The 23671-nt window shown below is 43.1% G+C and overlaps 2 protein-coding genes across 2 annotated transcripts; one reads left to right on the plus strand and one right to left on the minus strand.

The window, feature by feature from the left end:
- Positions 1-1717: 1717 nt before the first annotated feature.
- On the plus strand, positions 1718-17863 carry LOC128701957 (uncharacterized). The gene is made up of 4 exons (XM_070101408.1): positions 1718-1859; positions 4480-4661; positions 8487-8584; positions 17066-17863. Exons 1-4 carry the CDS (start codon positions 1736-1738, stop codon positions 17268-17270), a joined length of 609 nt encoding a protein of 202 aa, XP_069957509.1. The 5' UTR covers positions 1718-1735; the 3' UTR covers positions 17271-17863.
- An 832-nt stretch (positions 17864-18695) lies between these two features.
- On the minus strand, positions 18696-21456 carry LOC128701959 (mucin-2-like). The gene is made up of 4 exons (XM_053795943.2): positions 21192-21456; positions 20258-20433; positions 19590-19687; positions 18696-18900 (listed from the first exon to the last, which is right to left on the minus strand). Exons 1-4 carry the CDS (start codon positions 21454-21456, stop codon positions 18696-18698), a joined length of 744 nt encoding a protein of 247 aa, XP_053651918.2.
- Positions 21457-23671: the final 2215 nt, after the last annotated feature.

Consider the following 23671-nt stretch of genomic DNA (forward strand, 5'->3'; position numbering starts at 1 on the left):
CCATCCAGCACGAATTTATGGAAGGCAAATCCTGTGTCACAAACCTTCTGGAATTTTATGATAAAGTAACAGAAGTAAGCCACGAGAGAGAGGGGTGGGTTGACTGCATCTTCCTGGACTGCAAGAAGGCCTTTGACACAGTTCCTCACAAGAGATTAGTGCAGAAGCTAGACGATCAGGCATGTATAACAGAAAGGGCACTGCAATGGATCAGAGAAAACCTGACAGGGAGGCAACAACGAGTCATGGTACGCGATGAGGTATCACAGTGGGCACCTATGACGAGCGGGGTCCCACAGGGGTCGGTCCTAGGACCAGTGCTATTTTTGGTATATGTGGTTTACATGATGGAGGGGTTAGACTCGGAAGTGTCCCTGTTCGCAGATGATGTGAAGTTAATGAGGAGAATTAAATCAGATGAGAATTAGGCAGGACTTCAAAGAGACCTGGACAGGCTGGACACCTGGTCCAGCAACTGGCTTCTCGAATTTAACCCCGTCAAATGCAAAGTCATGAAGATCGGGGAAGGGCAAAGAAGACCGCAGACAGAGTATAGGCTAGGTGACCAAAGACTGCTAATCTCGCTCAAGGAGAAAGATCTTGGGGTGAGTATAACACCGAGCGTTCCGATACCTTAGTAAGGAATCGTTCAAGACACTGTACACCATGTACGTCAGGCCCATACTGGAGTATGCAGCACCTGTTTTGAACCCACACTTGATCAAGCACGTCTAGAAATTAGAGAAAATGCAAAGGTTTGCCACAAGGTTAGTTCCAGAACTAAGGGGAATGTCCTATGAAGAAAAGTTAAGGGAAATCGGCCTGACGACACTGGAGGACAGGAGGGTTAGGGCAGACATGATAACGGCATACAAAATACTGCGTAGAATAGACAAGGTGGACAGAGACAGGATGTTCTAGTGAGGGGACACAGAAACAAGGGGCACAATTGGAAGCTGAAAACCCAGATGAGTCAAAGGGATGTTAGGAAGTATTTATTCAGTCACAGAGTCGTCAGGAAGCGGAATAGCCTAGCAAGTGAGGTAGTGGAGGCAGGAACCATACATAGCTTTAAGATTACGTATGATAAAGCTCATGGAGCAGGGAGAGAGATGACCTAGTAGCACTCAGTGAAGAGGCGGGGCCAGGAGCTGTTTCTCGACCCCTGCAACCACAATTAAGTGAGTACACTGCAATGCCGGCTACGTGGGCTGGCTAGATTCTCTCTTGAACCTGTCCTCACATACCCCATCTCTACCCTCGACACGACCTGCATACATATATGTTGTTATGTATATACATATGTATGCTGTAATGCATGTCTCCTCATGCTCTACCTTCTCCATATATGTATGTATGTATATATATATATATATATATATATATATATATATATATATATATATATATATATATATATATATATATATATATATATATATATATATATATATATATATATATATATATATATATATATATATATATATATATATATATATATATATATATATTAAGGTGAAAGGACTGATAACCTCCTGTCAAGGTTGAGGGACTGATTGTCTTATCTGTTACTGTTATTCATGATATGATCTTTGTATAGCACTGGAAATTAAAGTCACTGGATGGCGGAATGTCTTAATAGTAAAGATTCCAGGTGATATCCAGATGGTGTACTCTTTACCACCTGTGTTGCTCACATTTCTAGATGATGAAGTGCGTGGGACCAGCTGTGATGACGCAGGTGATGGTGACGGTGGTGGTGATGGTGGTGGTGATGGTGATGATGGTGTCTGGAGAGATGGGTGAGAGAGATAAGCGATTTGTTTTTATCAACACTGCAGCACCCATAACCCTAGGTAAGTCTTCCCATGGTATAAACCTTGGTAATAAATACCGACAAGTTGGTTTAGTGTTTGCTTACGTGTCTTTCTAAACCAAGTCTTCCCATCACTCTACGTAAATCTATCCATCACTCTACGTAAATCTACCCATCACTCTAGGTAAGTCCACCCATCACTCTAGGTAAGTCTTCCCATCACTCTAGGTAAGTCTTCCCATCACTCTAGGTAAGTCTTCCCATCACTCTAGGTAAGTCTACCCATCACTCTAGGTAAGTCTACCCATCACTCTACGTAAATCTACCCATCACTCTAGGTAAGTCTACCCATCACTCTAGGTAAGTCTACCCATCACTCTACGTAAATCTACCCATCACTCTAGGTAAGTCTACCCATCACTCTAGGTAAGTCTTCCCATCACTCTAGGTAAGTCTTCCCATCACTCTAGGTAAGTCTACCCATCACTCTAGGTAAGTCTACCCATCACTCTAGGTAAGTCTACCCATCACTCTACGTAAATCTACCCATCACTCTAGGTAAGTCTACCCATCACTCTAGGTAAGTCTTCCCATCACTCTAGGTAAGTCTTCCCATCACTCTAGGTAAGTCTACCCATCACTCTAGGTAAGTCCACCCATCACTCTAGGTAAGTCTTCCCATCACTCTAGGTAAGTCTTCCCATCACTCTAGGTAAGTCTTCCCATCACTCTAGGTAAGTCTACCCATCACTCTAGGTAAGTCTACCCATCACTCTACGTAAATCTACCCATCACTCTAGGTAAGTCTACCCATCACTCTAGGTAAGTCTTCCCATCACTCTAGGTAAGTCTACCCATCACTCTAGGTAAGTCTACCCATCACTCTAGGTAAGTCTACCCATCACTCTACGTAAATCTACCCATCACTCTAGGTAAGTCTACCCATCACTCTAGGTAAGTCTTCCCATCACTCTAGGTAAGTCTACCCATCACTCTAGGTAAGTCTTCCCATCACTCTAGGTAAGTCCACCCATCACCTTGATCCTGGTGCAGGGTTCTTGATTCAAGGAACCGGGGCTACCCATCCCCTAGCTGTTACTTGACTCGTGCGCATTTAGAGCTTCTCCATGATGATGATAACGATAATAATAATTATTATAATAATTATAATAATTATTATAATATGCATGTTTATCCTGGGTTATCCTGAGTTATCCTGGGTTATTCTGGGTTATCCTGGGTTATCCTGGGTTATTCTGGGTTATCCTGGGTTATTCTGGGTTATCCTGGGTTATTCTGGGTTATCCTGGGTTATTCTGGGTTATTCTGGGTTATCCTGGGTTATCCTGGGTTATTCTGGGTTATCCTGGGTTATTCTGGGTTATCCTGGGTTATCCTGGGTTATCCTGGGTTATTCTGGGTTATCCTGGGTTATCATGGGTTATCCTTGGTTATCCTGGGTTATTCTGGGTTATCCTGGGTTATCCTGGGTTATCCTGGGTTATCCTGGGTTATCATGGATTATCCTGGGTTATTCTGGGTTATCATGGGTTATCCTGGATTATTCTGGGTTATCCTGGGTTATCCTGGGTTATCCTGGGTTATTCTGGGTTATCCTGGGTTATCCCGGTTTATCCTGGGTTATCCTGGGTTATCCTGGGTTATTCTGGGTTATCCTGGGTTATCCTGGGTTATCCTGGGTTATCCTGGGTTATCCTGGGTTATTCTGGGTTATCCTGGGTTATCCTGGGTTATCCTGGGTTATTCTGGGTTCTCCTAGGCTATCCTGGGTTCTCCTAGGTTATCCGGGGTTATCCTGGGTTATCCTGGGTTATCCTGGGTTATCCTGGGTTATCCTTGGTTCTCTTAGGTTATCCTGGGTTATCCTGGGTTATCCTGGGTTATCCTGGGTTATCCTGGGTTATCCTGGATTATCCTGGGTTATCCTGGGTTATCCTGGGTTATCCCGGGTTCTCCAAAGCTATCCTGGGTTCTCCTAGGCTATCCTGGGTTCTCCTAGGCTATCCTTGGTTCTCTTAGGTTATCCTGGGTTATCCTTGGTTATCCTGGGTTATCCTGGGTTATCCTGGGTTATCCTGGGTTATTCTGGGTTATCCTGGGTTATCCTGGGTTATCCTGGGTTATTCTGGGTTATCCTGGGTTATCCTGGGTTATCCTGGGTTATCCTGGGTTATCCTGGATTATCTTGGGTTATCCTTGGTTATCCTGAGTTATCCTGGGTTATCCTGGGTTATCCTGGGTTATCCTGGGTTATCCTGGGTTATCCTGGGTTATCCTGGATTATCCTGGGTTATCCTGGGTTATCTTGGGTTATCCTGGATTATCCTGGGTTATCCTGGATTATCCTGGGTTATCCTGGGTTATCCTGGGTTATCCTGGGTTATCCTGGGTTATCCAGGATTATCCTGGATTATCCTGGGTTATCCTGGGTTATCCTGGGTTATCCTGGATTATCCTGGGTTATCCTGGGTTATTCTGGGTTATCCTGGGTTATCCTGGATTACCTTGGGTTATCCTGGGTTATCCTGGGTTATCCTGGGTTACTCTGGGTTATCCTGGGTTATTAACCCACCAGGAACACACAATATTACTGACCCAATATTTTTCATGCCACTTGGGAATGTTGGTTCCTTCCTCAGGTTTCATGCTCAACATGCCCTTCTCTCTGATCCTGCCCACCATTGATCACTCAGACTTTGATGGGCGGTCCTTGCATCTGGGCACCCTGATGGGAGAAGATCTGATGGCTGAAGATCTGGAGTGGGATGCTGCGTACGAGGATGCTCTGACCAGACTCTTTCTCTACTTTGACCACCTGCAGGTAGTTAGTGGTTGTTGTTAGAGGTGGTGGTTAGTGGTGGTTGTTAGTGGTGGTGGTTAGTGGTGGTGGTGGTTAGTGGTGGTGGTGGTTAGTGGTGGTGGTTTGTGGTGGTGGTGGCTAGTAAGGCTGGTTTGTGGTGGTGGTGATTAGTGGCTGCTGTTAGTGGTTGCTATTAGTGGTGGTTAGTGGTGATGGTGGCTAGTGGTGGTGGTTTGTGGTGGTGGTGGTTAGTGGTGGTTGTTAGTGGTGGTGGTGGCTAGTAATGGTGGTTTGTGGTGGTGGTGGTGGCTAGTAATGGTGGTTAGTGGTGGTGGTGGCTAGTAAGGCTGGTTTGTGGTGGTGGTGGTTAGTGGTGTTGGTTAGTGGTGGATAGTAATAGTAATGGTAGTTAGTGGTGGTGGTGGCTAGTAATAGTGGTTAGTGGTGGTGGTGGCTAGTAATGCTGGTTTGGGGTGGTGGTAGTTAGTGGTGTTGGTTAGTGGTGGTGGTTAGTGGTGGTGGTTTGTGGTGGTGGTGGTTAGTGGCTGCTATTAGTGGTTGCTATTAGTGGTGGTGGTTAGTGGTGGTGGTAGTGGTGGTAGTGGTGGTAGTGGTGGTTACTAATGGTGGTTAGTGGTGGTGGTGATTAGTGGTGGTGGTGATTAGTGGTGGTTAGTGGTGGTGGTTAGTGGTGGTTAGTAATGGTGGTTAGTGGTGGTGGTGGCTAGAAATGGTGGTTAGTGGTGGTGGTGGCTAGTAATGGTGGTTTGTGGTGGTGGGGGTTAGTGGTGGTGGTTAGTGGTGATGGTTAGTGGTGGTGGTTTGTGGCGGTGGCGGTTAGTGGTGGTGGTGGCGGTTAGTGGTGGTGGTTAGTGGTGGTGGTTAGTGGTGGTTAGTAATGGTGGTTAGTGGTGGTGGTTAGTGGTGGCTAGTAATGGTGGTTTGTGGTGGTGGTGATTAGTGGTGGTGGTGATTAGTGGCTGCTGTTAGTGGTTGCTATTAGTGGTGGTGGTGGTTAGTAATGGTGGTTAGTGGTGGTTGTTAGTGGTAGTTGTTAGTTGTAGTTGTTAGTGGTGGTTGTTAGTGGTAGCTGTTAGTTGTAGTTGTTAGTGGTGGTTGTTAGTGGTAGTCACAGCCTTTACAAAACATCATAATACCAAAATGTTTATATATATATATATATAGTCACGAGGGAGCATTCACCAAATTCAACTTCAATAACAAAAACATAAAGTGGGACCAAGTAAACCAAGTCCTAACCGGTATAAGCTGGGAAGATATACTAAGCAACACAGACCCAAACTTATGCCTAGAACAGATTAACTCGGTGGCACTCGATGTATGCACAAGGCTTATTCCTCTAAGAAAAAGGAGGAGTAGATGTAAAATAGAAAGAGACAGGCGCTCCCTTTACAGGCGACGGAAAAGAATAACAGAGCGGCTAAAAGAGGTCAATATATCTGAAATGCGCAGGGAGACACTGGTCAGAGAAATAGCAAGCATCGAACTTAAGCTAAAAGAATCCTTTAGGAGTCAGGAATCGCGGGAAGAACTAAAAGCCATAAATGAAATCGAAAGAAACCCAAAGTATTTCTTCTCCTATGCCAAATCAAAATCGAGAACAACGTCCAGTATTGGGCCCCTACTTAAACAAGATGGGTCCTACACAGATGACAACAAGGAAATGAGTGAGCTACTCAAGTCCCAATATGACTCAGTTTTTAGCAAGCCGCTAACCAGACTGAGAGTCGAAGATCAAAATGAATTTTTTATGAGAGAGCCACAAAATTTGATTAACACAAGCCTATCCGATGTTATCCTGACGCCAAATGACTTCGAACAGGCGATAAATGACATGCCCATGCACTCTGCCCCAGGGCCAGACTCATGGAACTCTGTGTTCATCAAGAACTGCAAGAAGCCCCTATCACGAGCCTTTTCCATCCTATGGAGAGGGAGCATGGACACGGGGGTCGTCCCTCAGTTACTAAAAACAACAGACATAGCCCCACTCCACAAAGGGGGCAGTAAAGCAACAGCAAAGAACTACAGACCAATAGCACTAACATCCCATATCATAAAAATCTTTGAAAGGGTCCTAAGAAGCAAGATCACCACCCATCTAGAAACCCATCAGTTACACAACCCAGGGCAACATGGGTTTAGAACAGGTCGCTCCTGTCTGTCTCAACTACTGGATCACTACGACAAGGTCCTAAATGCACTAGAAGACAAAAAGAATGCAGATGTAATATATACAGACTTTGCAAAAGCCTTCGACAAGTGTGACCATGGCGTAATAGCGCACAAAATGCGCGCTAAAGGAATAACAGGAAAAGTCGGTCGATGGATCTATAATTTCCTCACTAACAGAACACAGAGAGTAGTCGTCAACAGAGTAAAGTCCGAGGCAGCTACGGTGAAAAGCTCTGTTCCACAAGGCACAGTACTAGCTCCCATCTTGTTCCTCATCCTCATATCCGACATAGACAAGGATGTCAGCCACAGCACCGTGTCTTCCTTTGCAGATGACACCCGAATCTGCATGACAGTGTCTTCCATTGCAGACACTGCAAGGCTCCAGGCGGACATCAACCAAATCTTTCAGTGGGCTGCAGAAAACAATATGAAGTTCAACGATGAGAAATTTCAATTACTCAGATATGGTAAACATGAGGAAATTAAATCTTCATCAGAGTACAAAACAAATTCTGGCCACAAAATAGAGCGAAACACCAACGTCAAAGACCTGGGAGTGATTATGTCGGAGGATCTCACCTTCAAGGACCATAACATTGTATCAATCGCATCTGCTAGAAAAATGACAGGATGGATAATGAGAACCTTCAAAACTAGGGAGGCCAAGCCCATGATGACACTCTTCAGGTCACTTGTTCTATCTAGGCTGGAATATTGCTGCACTCTAACAGCACCTTTCAAGGCAGGTGAAATTGCCGACCTAGAAAATGTACAGAGAACTTTCACGGCGCGCATAACGGAGATAAAACACCTCAATTACTGGGAGCGCTTGAGGTTTCTAAACCTGTATTCCCTGGAACGCAGGAGGGAGAGATACATGATTATATACACCTGGAAAATCCTAGAGGGACTAGTACCGAACTTGCACACGAAAATCACTCACTACGAAAGCAAAAGACTTGGCAGACGATGCAACATCCCCCCAATGAAAAGCAGGGGTGTCACTAGCACGTTAAGAGACCATACAATAAGTGTCAGGGGCCCGAGACTGTTCAACTGCCTCCCAGCACACATAAGGGGGATTACCAACAGACCCCTGGCAGTCTTCAAGCTGGCACTGGACAAGCACCTAAAGTCAGTTCCTGATCAGCCGGGCTGTGGCTCGTACGTTGGTTTGCGTGCAGCCAGCAGCAACAGCCTGGTTGATCAGGCGCTGATCCACCAGGAGGCCTGGTCACAGACCGGGCCGCGGGGGCGTTGACCCCCGAAACTCTCTCCAGGTAAACTCCAGGTATATATATATATATATATATATATATATATATATATATATATATATATATATATATATATATATATATATATATATATATATATATATATATATATATATATATATATATATATATATATATATAAACAATCTAAATTATACCTGGCAAGAGTATACCTGGAGAGGATTCCGGGGGTCAACGCCCCCGCGGCCTGGTCTGTGACCAGGCCTCATGATGGATCAGGGCTTGATCTACCAGGCTGTTACTGTTGGGTGCACGCAAGTGTGTGGATGAATGTTGATAGTACTAAAAGAAATTAATGTAAATCTCTGTAAATTTATATTGTTTGATGGTCAATGTTGCTTCCTGACAGCTGCCGGTGCTGTCGTGTCAGGAGAGACTGATCTGTGAGCTGACAGCTGACCCTGACACTTTCCTGCCTGTCAGCCAGGTCTTTATGAAGGAACTCAGGTGAGATGATCGCCGTAACACCAGATACTGACTCTCTCTTGCCCATCAGGTACTTACACTTTCTTGCCCATCAGGTACTTACACTTTCTCGCCAATCAGATACTGACACTTTCTTGTCCATCAGATACTTACACTCTCTTGCCCATCAGGTACTTACACTTTCTTGCCCATCAGATAGTGACACTCGCTTGCCCATCAGATTCTGACACTTTCTTGCCCATCAGATACTGACACTCTCTTGCCCATCAGGCACTGACACTCTCTTGTCCATCAGGTACTTACACTTTCTTGCCCATCAGGTACTGACACTTTCTTGCCCATCATTTACTTACACTTTCTTGCCCTTCAGATACTTACACTTTCTTGCCCATCAGGTACTTACACTTTCTTGCCCATCAGGTACTTACACTTTCTTGCCCATCAGATACTGACACTTTCTTGCCCATCAGGTACTTACACTTTCTTGCCCATCAGGTACTTACACTTTCTTGCCCATCAGATACTGACACTTTCTTGCCTATCATATACTGACACTTTCTTGCCCATCAGGTAATTACTTTTTCTTGCCCATCAGGTACTTACACTTTCTTGCCCAACAGGTACTTACACTTTCTTGCCCATCAGGTACTTACACTTTCTTGCCCATCAGGTACTTACACTTTCCTGCCCATCAGGTACTTACACTTTCTTGCTCATCAGGTACTTACACTTTCCTGCCCATCAGGTACTTACACTTTCTTGCCCATCAGGTACTTACACTTTCTTGCCCATTAGTTTACTTGCACTTTCTTGCCCATCAGATACTGACACTTTCTTGCCCATCAGATACTGTTCAGTCCATCAAGGCTGATGGACTGAACACCGACACAAAGCTGAGGGACACCTCTATAGATCACTAGTGAGGCCTCATTTGGATTATGCTGCTCAGTTTTGGTCCCCTTACTACAGGATGGACATAGACTCATTAGAGAACATACAGAGAAGAATGACTAAAATGATTTACTGTGTAAGAAACCTCCCGTATGAAGATAGACTTAAAGCCTTAAATCTCCACTCTCTGGAGAGGCGTAGAATGAGGGGAGATATCATTGAAGTGTATAAGTGGATGAGGGGCATAAACAAGGGAGATATTAATAAAGTACTGAGGGTGTCGAACCAGGTTAGAACCAGAAATAATGGATTTAGGCTGGATAAATTTAGATTTAGAAAGGACATAGGTAAGTACTGGTTTTCTAACAGAGTTGTAGATGCGTGGGACAGTCTTCCCAGTGGGGTGATAGAGGCTAGGACCTCCACAACCACGACCATCAAGGACATTACCAGTGTGAAAGTTAAGACACATGTGCAACATCTGGATATCTTTATTATAGACGTTTCGCCATCCAGTGGCTTTATCAATACAGATTCTAGGACATAATAGGAAGACAGTAGAACTATATACAAAAGATGAGGTAATCAGTCCCTCAGCCTTGGAGTTAGTGTTCACAGCATCGTGGTGGAGGAGAATCTGGAGCAACGGCAAGAAGACTGGCGGTTATATAGGCGTCAGTGGATAGGGACGGGCAGCAGACGAGGGCATAGTCACTGGTAGGCGGGATTCCCCAGTGGAAGTAGGTCCTTCCCAAAGAGATGGGTTAGTTGCAGCAGCCGTGAAGAAGGTCTTGTAGATGTTCTCTGATTCCACTGGGGAATCCCGCCTACCAGTGACTATGCCCTCGTCTGTTGCCCGTCCCTATCTACTGACGCCTATATAACCGCCAGTCTTCTTGCCGTTGCTCCAGATTCTCCTCCACCACGATGCTGTGAACACTAACTCCAAGGCTGAGGGACTGATTACTTCATCTTTTGTATATAGTTCTACTGTCTTCCTATTATGTCCTAGAATCTGTATTGATAAAGCCACTGGATGGCGAAACGTCTACAATAAAGATATCCAGATGTTGCACATGTGTCTTAACTTTCATATTGTCGGTATTTTATACCTTTCTTGCACGACATTACCAGTGATAGACAGGACAAGCTTCCACCCTCTGCAGGGGTATACATAATCCCTTGTAATGACTGCAACAAATTATACGTGGGCGAAACATCAAGGGACCTCCAAACACGTATTTCAGAACACCAATATGCAAGCAGGTCTGACGACACAAGGAATGCCTGTGTACAACACCGTAATTCACACAACCACTTGATAAACTACAGAAACTCAAGACTTATCGCCACAGAAGACAACACTCAATACCGAAGAATCCTGGAATCATCACTTATTTCTATATCCGACAACTTCAACCAGAACAATGGCTTCTATAACATAGCTGAACCACTTGCCAAGAAACTTCTTCATCGATATCCCACATAAGAACACAGGAATGGAAGAACACTGTAGGTCTGCTCACAAACTTATCCAATCTTTCCAAGCTTCCCAAGATTTTAGACTCTATAACCCCACTCGGTACATCATCAGATGCAGCATTCTCCACCTGACCTCAACATTCTGAACCTGACTATAAATACTCGCGTCCCTTCCACCCCAGGTAGATCTGTTTGTGACTTGAAAAAACCCACTGTGTGGGCGAAACGTAGTCAATAAAGGATCACATTATACTGCATAAGAACATAAGAAGAACATAAGAATGGAGGAACACTGCAGAAGGCCTACTGGCCCATGCGAGGCAGGTCCTTATCAAAACGACTACTACCTAAAGCTTGTAATAAAGTTGGTAGAATTACCGACAATATGTAAAGTAAAAGGACACAAGTGCAACTAATGTGACATTTATTGTGGCAACGTTTCGCTCTCCAGGAGCTTTATCAAGCCATTACAAACAATACATGGACACAGAGGGTATATAAAGGCTCAGAGTGAGGTGAATACTAGTGAGGTACCATTTCGATGTTCACTAGTGGTAGTAGTAGTAGTAGTAGTAGTGGTAGTGACAAAAGTAATACAATATGGTAGAGCAATTAATTACATACGAACCCATCAGCACTCAACAGTGGGAGACGCTCACCAAAGACTTTCTATACAAAACCAGACAAATACTCAAACGCACTAGAGAAGGGAAGAAACTTCTGTACTTGTTACCAAGCAACCCTAAACCAGCACACATGTATGGTTTACCCAAGACCCATAAACACAATATTCCTCTCAGACCAATCACGTCAGGAATAGGCAGTGCTCCACACAAACTAGCCGGAGTTCTTGCCAAACATCTTTCCTGCCTTCTGGGGACCATCAGCCCCGCTCATCTTAAACACTCAGGCGACCTTCTCAACCGCATCCGTAACCTCTCCATCCGTAACAAGAAACTAAGCAGTTTGGATGTGACTTCCCTCTTCACAAAAGTACCTACCAAAAAAGCCATCGAGGTTCTACGACGTAAAGTCAACCAGGACCTTAATCTTCCTTTACCTCCCGGAGATTTTGTTGACTTGATTGAACTCTGTGTTAACTTCAACTGTTTTTCCTTCAATAACAAGCTCTACAAACAAACCTACGGCATGGGAATGGGGTCCCCAATAAGTGCCGTCCTAGCCAACTTATACATGGAACACCTAGAGTCCGAACACTTCGCCAACATCATCCCTTCAAGCGTCACTTGGTTACGTTACGTGGACGATGTCCTGGTAATAACTCCAAAACGTTTTGATGTACGGGATCTTCAGGCAAGGCTCAACGCAGTTGAACCAGCGATTCAGTTTACACTAGAAGAAGAGTCCAATGACAAGCTACCTTTCCTCGACGTCCTCATTCACAAAGTAGACAACAACCTAAGATTTCAAGTTTATCGGAAACCCACCAATAAAAATGATCTCACACACTTCTATTCCAGTCAAGATACCAAGACCAAAAGAGGCATCATCATCGAGTTTTTCCTAAGAGCATACCGAATTTGTAGTCCTGAGTTTCTTGACGAAGAATGTACTTACATTCACCAAACATTCACTGAGTTACAATTTCCTTCTATTTTCATCAAAGACTGCAAGAAAAGAGCTCTTCAGATCATCAATTCTCCACGCATCAACACCGCTCCCAACAAAGTTATAATTCTTCCCAACAGCCAGGTTGCACTAAACGTCTCAAAAGTACTTTCACAAGCTAACACCAGAGTCGCCATCGCTTCTACCACTTCAATAAAGGATCTAACCAGGACAAAACCCAAGCACCACGAACCAGTCAATGCAGGAGTTTACACTATACCCTGTGGAGGCTGTGACAAGATCTACGTAGGTGAAACAGCAAGAAACCTCGACACCCGCCTCAATGAACACATATACGCATGTAGGAACGACAACTTAAACAACGCCTGTGTACAAGTTGTGTACGAAATGGTATATAATACCGACAAGATGAGAGTAAGACACATGTGCAACATCTGGGTATCTTTATTGTAGACGTTTCGCCATCCAGTGGCTTTATCAATACAAATTCTAGGACATAACTTGAAGACAGTAGAACTATGTACAGAAGATGAGGTAATCAGTCCCTCAAACTAGGAGTAGGTGCGAACAGCACCATAGTCGTGGAGATTCTGAAGCAGAAGAAAGAATCCTGGCGCTTATATAGTAACGTCAGGTGTAGCAGACGAGGGCATATTCACTGGTAGGCGGGATTCCCCAGTGGAAGTAGGTCCTTCCCAAAGAGATGGGTTAGTTGTAGAAGTAGTTGTCGTAGTCGTGAAGGTTATGTACATGTCCTCAGAATTAAGATTCCATGATGTTGCAGTGTCTGACAAGTTGTGTACGAAATGGTATATAATACCGACAAGATGAGAGTAAGACACATGTGCAACATCTGGGTATCTTTATTGTAGACGTTTCGCCATCCAGTGGCTTTATCAATACAAATTCTAGGACATAACTTGAAGACAGTAGAACTATGTACAGAAGATGAGGTAATCAGTCCCTCAAACTAGGAGTAGGTGCGAACAGCACCATAGTCGTGGAGATTCTGAAGCAGAAGAAAGAATCCTGGCGCTTATATAGTAACGTCAGGTGTAGCAGACGAGGGCATATTCACTGGTAGGCGGGATTCCCCAGTGGAAGTAGGTCCTTCCCAAAGAGATGGGTTAGTTGTAGAAGTAGTTGTCGTAGTCGTGAAGGTTATGTACATGTCCTCAGAATTAAGATTCCATGATGTTGCAGTGTCTGACAAGTTGTGTACGAAATGGTATATAATACCGACAAGATGAGAGTAAGACACATGTGCAACATCTGGGTATCTTTATTGTAGACGTTTCGCCATCCAGTGGCTTTATCAATACAAATTCTAGGACATAACTTGAAGACAGTAGAACTATGTACAGAAGATGAGGTAATCAGTCCCTCAAACTAGGAGTAGGTGCGAACAGCACCATAGTCGTGGAGATTCTGAAGCAGAAGAAAGAATCCTGGCGCTTATATAGTAACGTCAGGTGTAGCAGACGAGGGCATATTCACTGGTAGGCGGGATTCCCCAGTGGAAGTAGGTCCTTCCCAAAGAGATGGGTTAGTTGTAGAAGTAGTTGTCGTAGTCGTGAAGGTTATGTACATGTCCTCAGAATTAAGATTCCATGATGTTGCAGTGTCTGACAAGTTGTGTACGAAATGGTATATAATACCGACAAGATGAGAGTAAGACACATGTGCAACATCTGGGTATCTTTATTGTAGACGTTTCGCCATCCAGTGGCTTTATCAATACAAATTCTAGGACATAACTTGAAGACAGTAGAACTATGTACAGAAGATGAGGTAATCAGTCCCTCAAACTAGGAGTAGGTGCGAACAGCACCATAGTCGTGGAGATTCTGAAGCAGAAGAAAGAATCCTGGCGCTTATATAGTAACGTCAGGTGTAGCAGACGAGGGCATATTCACTGGTAGGCGGGATTCCCCAGTGGAAGTAGGTCCTTCCCAAAGAGATGGGTTAGTTGTAGAAGTAGTTGTCGTAGTCGTGAAGGTTATGTACATGTCCTCAGAATTAAGATTCCATGATGTTGCAGTGTCTGACAAGTTGTGTGCGAAATGGTATATAATACCGACAAGATGAGAGTAAGACACATGTGCAACATCTGGGTATCTTTATTGTAGACGTTTCGCCATCCAGTGGCTTTATCAATACAAATTCTAGGACATAACTTGAAGACAGTAGAACTATGTACAGAAGATGAGGTAATCAGTCCCTCAAACTAGTTATGTCCTAGAATTTGTATTGATAAAGCCACTGGATGGCGAAACGTCTACAATAAAGATACCCAGATGTTGCACATGTGTCTTACTCTCATCTTGTCGGTATTATATACCATTTCGTACACAACTTGTCAGACACTGCAACATCATGGAATCTTAATTCTGAGGACATGTACATAACCTTCACGACTACGACAACTACTTCTACAACTAACCCATCTCTTTGGGAAGGACCTACTTCCACTGGGGAATCCCGCCTACCAGTGAATATGCCCTCGTCTGCTACACCTGACGTTACTATATAAGCGCCAGGATTCTTTCTTCTGCTTCAGAATCTCCACGACTATGGTGCTGTTCGCACCTACTCCTAGTTTGAGGGACTGATTACCTCATCTTCTGTACATAGTTCTACTGTCTTCAAGTTATGTCCTAGAATTTGTATTGATAAAGCCACTGGATGGCGAAACGTCTACAATAAAGATACCCAGATGTTGCACATGTGTCTTACTCTCATCTTGTCGGTATTATATACCATTTCGTACACAACTTGTCAGACACTGCAACATCATGGAATCTTAATTCTGAGGACATGTACATAACCTTCACGACTACGACAACTACTTCTACAACTAACCCATCTCTTTGGGAAGGACCTACTTCCACTGGGGAATCCCGCCTACCAGTGAATATGCCCTCGTCTGCTACACCTGACGTTACTATATAAGCGCCAGGATTCTTTCTTCTGCTTCAGAATCTCCACGACTATGGTGCTGTTCGCACCTACTCCTAGTTTGAGGGACTGATTACCTCATCTTCTGTACATAGTTCTACTGTCTTCAAGTTATGTCCTAGAATTTGTATTGATAAAGCCACTGGATGGCGAAACGTCTACAATAAAGATACCCAGATGTTGCACATGTGTCTTACTCTCATCTTGTCGGTATTATATACCATTTCGTACACAACTTGTCAGACACTGCAACATCATGGAATCTTAATTCTGAGGACATGTACATAACCTTCACGACTACGACAACTACTTCTACAACTAACCCATCTCTTTGGGAAGGACCTACTTCCACTGGGGAATCCCGCCTACCAGTGAATATGCCCTCGTCTGCTACACCTGACGTTACTATATAAGCGCCAGGATTCTTTCTTCTGCTTCAGAATCTCCACGACTATGGTGCTGTTCGCACCTACTCCTAGTTTGAGGGACTGATTACCTCATCTTCTGTACATAGTTCTACTGTCTTCAAGTTATGTCCTAGAATTTGTATTGATAAAGCCACTGGATGGCGAAACGTCTACAATAAAGATACCCAGATGTTGCACATGTGTCTTACTCTCATCAGCCTGTGTACAACACCGAAATTCCACCAATCATCTTATGAAATTCAGAGACGCCAAATTAGTGATAAAAGAAACTAATTTCCGCACACGCAAGTGCCTTGAATCAGCACTGATCGCTGTTTCGAATACAATTAAACAAAACAACGGCAGCTTCACCATCTCCGAAGTCTTAGCAAGAATCCTCCTGAAAACAGTAAACCCTGCCATCACATAGTCTCTCCTGTTATACTACACAAAGCACAGAGAGTGAACACTGAAACAAGCTGCCTCATTCCAGTTTATATTTGTCCAACCTATTTTTATGTTACCCAAGTAATAGCTTTTATATCCTTTTACTCATGTACGAATTAATTGCTCTACCATATTGTATTACTTTTGTCACTACCACTACTACTACTACTACTACTACTACTACCACTAGTGAACATCGAAATGGTACCTCACTAGTATTCACCTCACTCTGAGCCTTTATATACCCTCTGTGTCCATGTATTGTTTGTAATGGCTTGATAAAGCTCCTGGAGAGCGAAACGTTGCCACAATAAATGTCACATTAGTTGCACTTGTGTCCTTTTACTTTACATACCTAAAGCTTCCCAAGAAATAACTCCAGTACCCAATGACACCAATCAAACCCAGCCCCTCCCACTCATATATTTGTCCAGTCTCTTCTTAAAGCTAACCAAGGTCCTAACCTCCATCACCCCACTGGGAAGACTGTTCCACGCATCTACAACTCTGTTAGAAAACCAGTACTTACCTATGTCCTTTCTAAATCTAAATTTATCCAACTTAAATCCATTATTCCTGGTTCTTACCTGGTTCGACACCCTATTTCTTGGGTAACATTGATAATGGGTTGGGCAAATATTTGGGCTTGAGAAGGAACTGTTTAGTATGGCCCAGTAGGCCTGCTGCAGTGTTGCTCCTTTCTTAAGTTCTCATCTTATATCCACAGACTTGTTAACGGGCCGGTCAGCATGACTAACGACTCTCTCATGTGGAGGTACATGTCAGCTGCACGTCAGGGCTTCACCTCACCTATTGGAAACTGTTCACTTCTCTACCCCAAGTGTCCTGTGCGTGCCCAGGACGTTATTGACATGTCTGTGTTGAAGGTATGGCAATATATCTCAACAAAAGTAAATATACACTTTTATTAACGGAAAGAACTCGAAAAAATAGCCAGATCAGTAGTCGACTGAAGAAACCTGCTAAGTGGGCGAAACATTTCGTAAATAAAGATAAAAATGTGTTGCACATGTGTCTTATTCATCAAGGAAAAATATAAAAGGGTATGAGAGCATAATTTATTGGTTAATGGGGTTTAAAGTCTATCTACTACACGAGGGTCATTAAGGCTGCATGTCACCTGTACACCACCAGTCAAGAATACTTTAATACTTAAAATACTGATTAATGTAAACTACCAGTGTATATACACTGAGAGATATACACCTCTCAGTGTATATACATTGAGAGACATACACCTCTAAGTGTATATACACTGAGAAACATACACCTCTCAGTGTATATATCCAATGAACAAAGGTGTCTTTATGATAAAGGATTCCTGAATCAGGTGAAGAGTTCTTAATCTAAGAAACCGGGCATATCCTCCCCTGACAGAACTGACTCTGTCTACCATCCACCAGGTACCACCATAACTGTCTACCATCCACCAGGTACCACCATAACTGTCTACCATCCACCAGGTACCACCATAACTGTCTACCATCCACCAGGTACCACCATAACTGTCTACCATCAACCAGGTACCACCATAACTGTCTACCATCAACCAGGTACCACCATAACTGTCTACCATCCACCAGGTACCACCATAACTGTCTACCATCCACCAGGTACCACCATAACTGTCTACCATCAACCAGGTACCACCATAACTGTCTACCATCAACCAGGTACCACCATAACTGTCTACCATCCACCAGGTACCACCATAACTGTCTACCATCCATCAGGTACCACCATAACTGTCTACCATCAACCAGGTACCACCATAACTGTCTACCATCCACCAGGTACCACCATAACTGTCTACCATCCATCAGGTACCACCATAACTGTCTACCATCCATCAGGTACCACCATAACTGTCTACCATCAACCAGGTACCACCATAACTGTCTACCATCCACCAGGTACCACCATAACTGTCTACCATCCACCAGGTACCACCATAACTGTCTACCATCCACCAGGTACCACCATAACTGTCTACCATCCACCAGGTACCACCATAACTGTCTACCATCCATCAGGTACCACCATAACTGTCTACCATCCATCAGGTACCACCATAACTGTCTACCATCCACCAGGTACCACCATAACTGTCTACCATCCATCAGGTACCACCATAACTGTCTATCATCCATCAGGTACCACCATAACTGTCTACCATCCACCAGGTACCACCTTAACCTTACCAACTTATCTAAACAAATTCAAATATTATCAAGAGTCGACCCCAAAAGAATGAGTTATCGACATCTCAGCTAACATCACTGACAGGAAACATCATTCCACTCTCTGTACACGTTGTGTATGTGATATACACGAGTCTACATTCCTTTCAATATAAATTTACATTGAATTTGGTGGTAATGAATTTCCATACTTTTAGGACTGACATATCCAAGACTTGGTTGGCAGCCAGAGGACAGGTAGGGAAGGCAGCCTTGCAGGTTTGTATAGGTTTGACGAGCAGCTGACATATATCTCCACATTAGTGAGTCAGGTGAAGAGGTTACTGGTCCATATACGTGTCTGTCAGGGGCAAGACAGAGCTGTCAATATAGTGTAAGGTTATTTAGACAAAGGTACATATAAGTATAATTATCATACGTAGTGTAAATAATCCACCAGGATAAACCAAAACTATTCAAAATGGCTTATTTCCATTGTGTGTGTCTCTGGTACCAACCAAGCTGGTTAAAGTAGTTCCTGTCTATATTTACCTATGTGTGTGGTTGCATGGGTTGAGTTTCAGCTCCTGGCTCTCAGCTAGGAGGCACTTAGTTGATATGAAGGATAAAATTAACATTTACCAGATCTAGAGGTTGTTATGATATTGAACAAGTCATGTCGGAAATAAATATATGAGGTATGCTGGATACGTGTTGTGTATCATGAACATGTGTCATCGACGTATGGGTAAAAGTAACGTAACATACGCCTGTGTTACCTGCCAGTCAATAATTCCTGGGTGTGGGTAGCATCCTGGGGGAATGACCTGAAAATATTGGCTTCACCCTTTACCGGGCAGGACCGAAAATAAGCCACACTACTTGGCTTATATAAGTTGCCCTGGCTTACTAATCTTCCAAGGTTATGAATCGAGATCAACCCTTCAAGACTATCTATGCAGTATAAAGGATCACATTATACTGCATATGTGTTTATATTTCCATTGTGTCGGTATTTTATACCATTTATTTCCACTATCTTCTTCTTACCTGAGTTCCTTGAGGAAGAGCTGGTCGAAGGGTGAGAAGGTACTGGGATCAGCAGCCAGTTCACAGATAAATCTCTCTTGACACGACACCAGAGGCAGCTGCAAGTGAGTGAGTGAGTGAGTGGGTGAGTGAGTGAGTGAGTGAGTCGTGTTACAGGACGAAAATAAAATATGCAAGTTCGAAGTCACTTTGTCAATTTGTTTTATACTCTGATACAGTTTAACCCATTATTCAACTCACTTATATAGCAGCATCTCTCTCGCTGACGGTAGACAGCCAACCATAACCTACCCTAGACGATATACCTACTGTACGCGAACCACCCAAACATTTTAATTGCAAAATGCAGGAGAATGAACACTGTTCAGGCCTAGACTCTATCCCATGATTGCCCATAACCCTCCTAGCCTATAGGGATGGTATGAGCCGCAGGGGCTCATCTGCTATGTGACTAATGAAGCTTAAGGTTCAAGGCCCCTAATCCCGGAGAGCCCCAGTAGCGACTTTAGTCCACATTGCTTAAAAGTTTTGGGTCTCCTGTATGAAAAGAGATTGCAAAGGGGCCCCCCATAACAGTTCAAGCTTAAAGGCCCCAAAAATCTAGGTCCGCCACTGGTCTAAGGTAATAGGCAACTGTTACTATAACTATCACCATTATTACTACTTACGTCAAGATGGTTGAAATAAAACGAAAGACGTGTCAATGGCTGGGTATAACCAGGATCCCACAGAAGATCCTCAGGGAGTGTTGCGTCCTTATATATAAGAGTAGTGTCCAAGGAACGATCCTTGTAGGTGAGTAACGTAGGCAACGCCAGACTCATGGGCACGGTCAATAGGAGAGCTGGAAAAAATTATGAAGATAAAGTAAGGGACCTCGGGAAAGTTCGTGCATACAGTAGTATGCTAGTTCGACTACTAGCACACTAAGCTCACACACTAAGGTCTGGGGGTCGATCCCCGGTACGGGTAGAAACATTAAGACGTGTTTCCTTAAAACACCCATCAGTAAAATGGGTACCTGGGTGTTAGTGGACTGGTGTGGGTCGCATCCTGGGGCAAAACTGACTTAATTTGTGTAAAATAGAGGCAAATTGATAATTAAGACACATGTGCAACAGTTGGGTATCATTACTGTTGAAAGTTTGACTTACACAGTAGACTTCTTCAGTCACATACAGAGGCAGCAGTAACAATGAAATAAAGATGATGTAATCAGTCCATCAGCCTTGGAGAAATGGTATGTGAGGTGGTCAGTCCCTCCAGGCTGAGGGACTGACCACCTGGCAAGAATATCAAGAACAGTAAGTGTTCTGTGGAAGAACAGTATAACAGCAGTTATAACCTCGGATAGCCAAGGGAGAAACAATAATTATATTGAATTTATGACAATTTTTTTTAGAAGTAGAGGAGAGACAAGACCTATAATTTAGAAGCACAACAAAAACAGCAGCCATATCTTTAATGGACAACAAAAACAGCTTTTCTTTGAAAGCACAGCAAGAACAGTCAAGAAAACACATAACACGAGTTCAATCTTTGCTTTACAAGCTATGTAAGTCAGATCCAGGTTACAAAGCAGTACATGTGACCGAGACTCACCCAGCAAGGTTGGTGCTGAAGGATTGACATAGAAGAATCTCTTATGACGAGTGCTGCTGCTGCTGCTGCTGCTGGTGGTGCTGCTGCTGCTGGTGCTGCTGCTGCTGGTGCTGCTGCTGCTGGTGCTGGTGGTGCTGGTGCTGCTGCTGCTGGTGGTGGTGGTGGTGCTGCTGCTGCTGCTGCCTTCACTGGACCCACACACTGATGCTGTACTCAGCACCAGCATCACGTACACTAGTGTCCTCATCTCCTGTATGAGTAACATCGTTACTAGTGTGTACTTTGTAAATTGTGAGTTCATTACCTTTGTAAATTGTGAGTTCATTACCTTTGTAAATTGTGAGTTCATTACCTCTGTAAATTGTGAGTTCATTACCTTTGTAAATTGTGAGTTCATTACCTCTGTAACTTGCTCAGCTATCAAAACTTTGGAGTCCAGTCCCTGGACCAATTATGTACCTCTGTAATCTTTTGACTACCGCCCACAGGATGGGTATGGGGTGCATAATAAACATATTAAACTAAAACTAAACTGTGTACTCACAGGATAGACTGAGGCCCTGAATCTGCACTCTCTAGAAAGGCGTAGAATTAGGGATGATATGATTGAGGTGTATAAATGGAAGACAGCAGTAAATAAAGGGGATGTAAATAACGTGCTGAAAATATCCAGCCTAGACAGGACTCGCAGCAATGGTTTTAAGTTGGAAAAATTCAGATTCAGGAAGGATATAGGAAAGCACTGGTTTGGTAATAGAGTTGTGGATGAGTGGAACAAACTCCCGAGTACCGCCATAGAAGCTAAAACGTTGTGTAGTTTTAAAAATAGGTTAGATAAATACATGAGTGGGTGTGGGTGGGTGTGAGTTGGACCTGACTAGCTTGGGCTGCCAAGTCTGGTGCCGTGCTTCTTCCTTAAGTGGAAGTGACTTGACTAAGTGGTCATTGTTCTAGGCAGGGGGGTGGCATGGACCTGCTTCGCATGGGTCAGTAGGCCTGTTGCAGTGTTCGTTCTTTCTTATGTTCTTATAAGTATTCTGCATAACAAGGGATTTTCTATATATGTAGTATGTCATTGATGTCAGCTATGGTCTGTATAAGTTGTATCATGTACTGGTGGAAATAAAGATTATTATTATTATTACAATTATTATTATTACAATTATTATTATTATTATTATTATTATTATTATTATTATTATTATTATTATTATTATTATTATTATTATTATTATTATTATTATTATTATTGTCCTACAGAGGACCCGCCTCTACAAGGTTCACTCTTTCCTAGCCTCGTGGCCCTTATCGTATCTGCTCCTAAAACTATGTATGTACCCTGCCTGTACCACTTCTTCCAAGGTCATCCCACTTCCTGACCACCGTAAAGCTAAATAAATACTTCCTGACATCCCTGTGACTCACCTGGACTACGAAACAGAATAATTACATATCTCAGTTATTCACACTCTTAACTTTTCCAATATTTTATGCTCAATAAAATGCTTATATGGAATTCAAGGCACTCTGTAATAATTAAGGCACTGTGAAACTCAAGGCACTATAAGAATTAAGGAACTATAAAAATCATGGCACTTTAAAATCAAGACAGTCTAACTTCAAGGCACTATAAAATCAAGGCACTTTAAAATCAAGGCACTTTAAAATCAAGGTAATATAAAATCAAGGTACTTTAAAATCAAGGCACTATAAAATCAAGGTACTATAAAATCAAGGCACTTTAAAATCAAGGTACTATAAAATCAAGGCACTATTAAATCAAGGTATTATCAAATAAAGGCACTTTAAAATAAAGATACTTTAAAATCAATGCGCTTTAAAATCAAGGTACTATAAAATCAAGGCACTTTAAAATCAAGGTACTATAAAATCAAGGCTCTTTAAAATCAAGGCATTTTAAAATCAAGGTACTATAAAATCAAGGCACTTTAATATCAAGGCACTTTAAAATCAAGGCACTTTAAAATCAAGGCACTTTAAAATCAAGGCACTTTAAAATCAAGGCACTTTAATATCAAGGCACTTTAAAATCAAGACTGTCAAATAAAGGCACTTTAAAATCAAGGCGTCATAAAAGTCATGAGACAATAATAATAATGTTTCTCTATTGTAATCAAGGTACTATAATAATCAAGGCAGGTTTCTGCCATTCCCTCTCCTCCCTGTTCAAAAGAATGTCCCTCTGTTATAGGCCTATCTAACTCTTGAGCTTAATTTTACAACTTTGCCCTTGTGTACCTGTTTCCCGCCTCTCTAACACCCCCCCCCTGTCCCTCCTGTCCACCCTATTATGCAGAGTACTAGGGATGGTATTGGGTATGGTGCAGAGTACCAGGGCTGGTACTGGGTATGGTACAGAGTACCAGTGATGGTATTGGGTATGGTGTAGAGTTCCAGGGATGGTACTGGGTATGGTACAGAGTACCAGGGATGGTACTGGGTATGGTGTAGAGTACCAG

The sequence above is a fragment of the Cherax quadricarinatus genome, chromosome 77, assembly GCF_038502225.1.
Source record: "Cherax quadricarinatus isolate ZL_2023a chromosome 77, ASM3850222v1, whole genome shotgun sequence".
NCBI classification, from domain to species: Eukaryota; Metazoa; Arthropoda; class Malacostraca; order Decapoda; family Parastacidae; genus Cherax; species Cherax quadricarinatus.

What these genes read in the sequence shown, in the direction of transcription:
- LOC128701957 (XM_070101408.1), top strand. Translation starts at nt 1,736, where the DNA reads ATGACGCAGGTGATGGTGACGGTGGTGGTGATGGTGGTGGTGATGGTG. An exon ending in TGCAGCACCCATAACCCTAG is followed by an intron (nt 1,860 to 4,479) that starts GTAAGTCTTCCC and finishes TTCCTTCCTCAG; the next exon opens with GTTTCATGCTCAACATGCCC. An exon ending in GTCTTTATGAAGGAACTCAG is followed by an intron (nt 8,585 to 17,065) that starts GTGAGATGATCG and finishes TTATATCCACAG; the next exon opens with ACTTGTTAACGGGCCGGTCA.
- LOC128701959 (XM_053795943.2), bottom strand. Translation starts at nt 21,456, where the DNA reads ATGTTACTCATACAGGAGATGAGGACACTAGTGTACGTGATGCTGGTG. An exon ending in TTCAGCACCAACCTTGCTGG is followed by an intron (nt 20,434 to 21,191) that starts GTGAGTCTCGGT and finishes AATTTTTTCCAG; the next exon opens with CTCTCCTATTGACCGTGCCC. An exon ending in CTCTTCCTCAAGGAACTCAG is followed by an intron (nt 18,901 to 19,589) that starts GTAAGAAGAAGA and finishes TGCCCCTGACAG; the next exon opens with ACACGTATATGGACCAGTAA.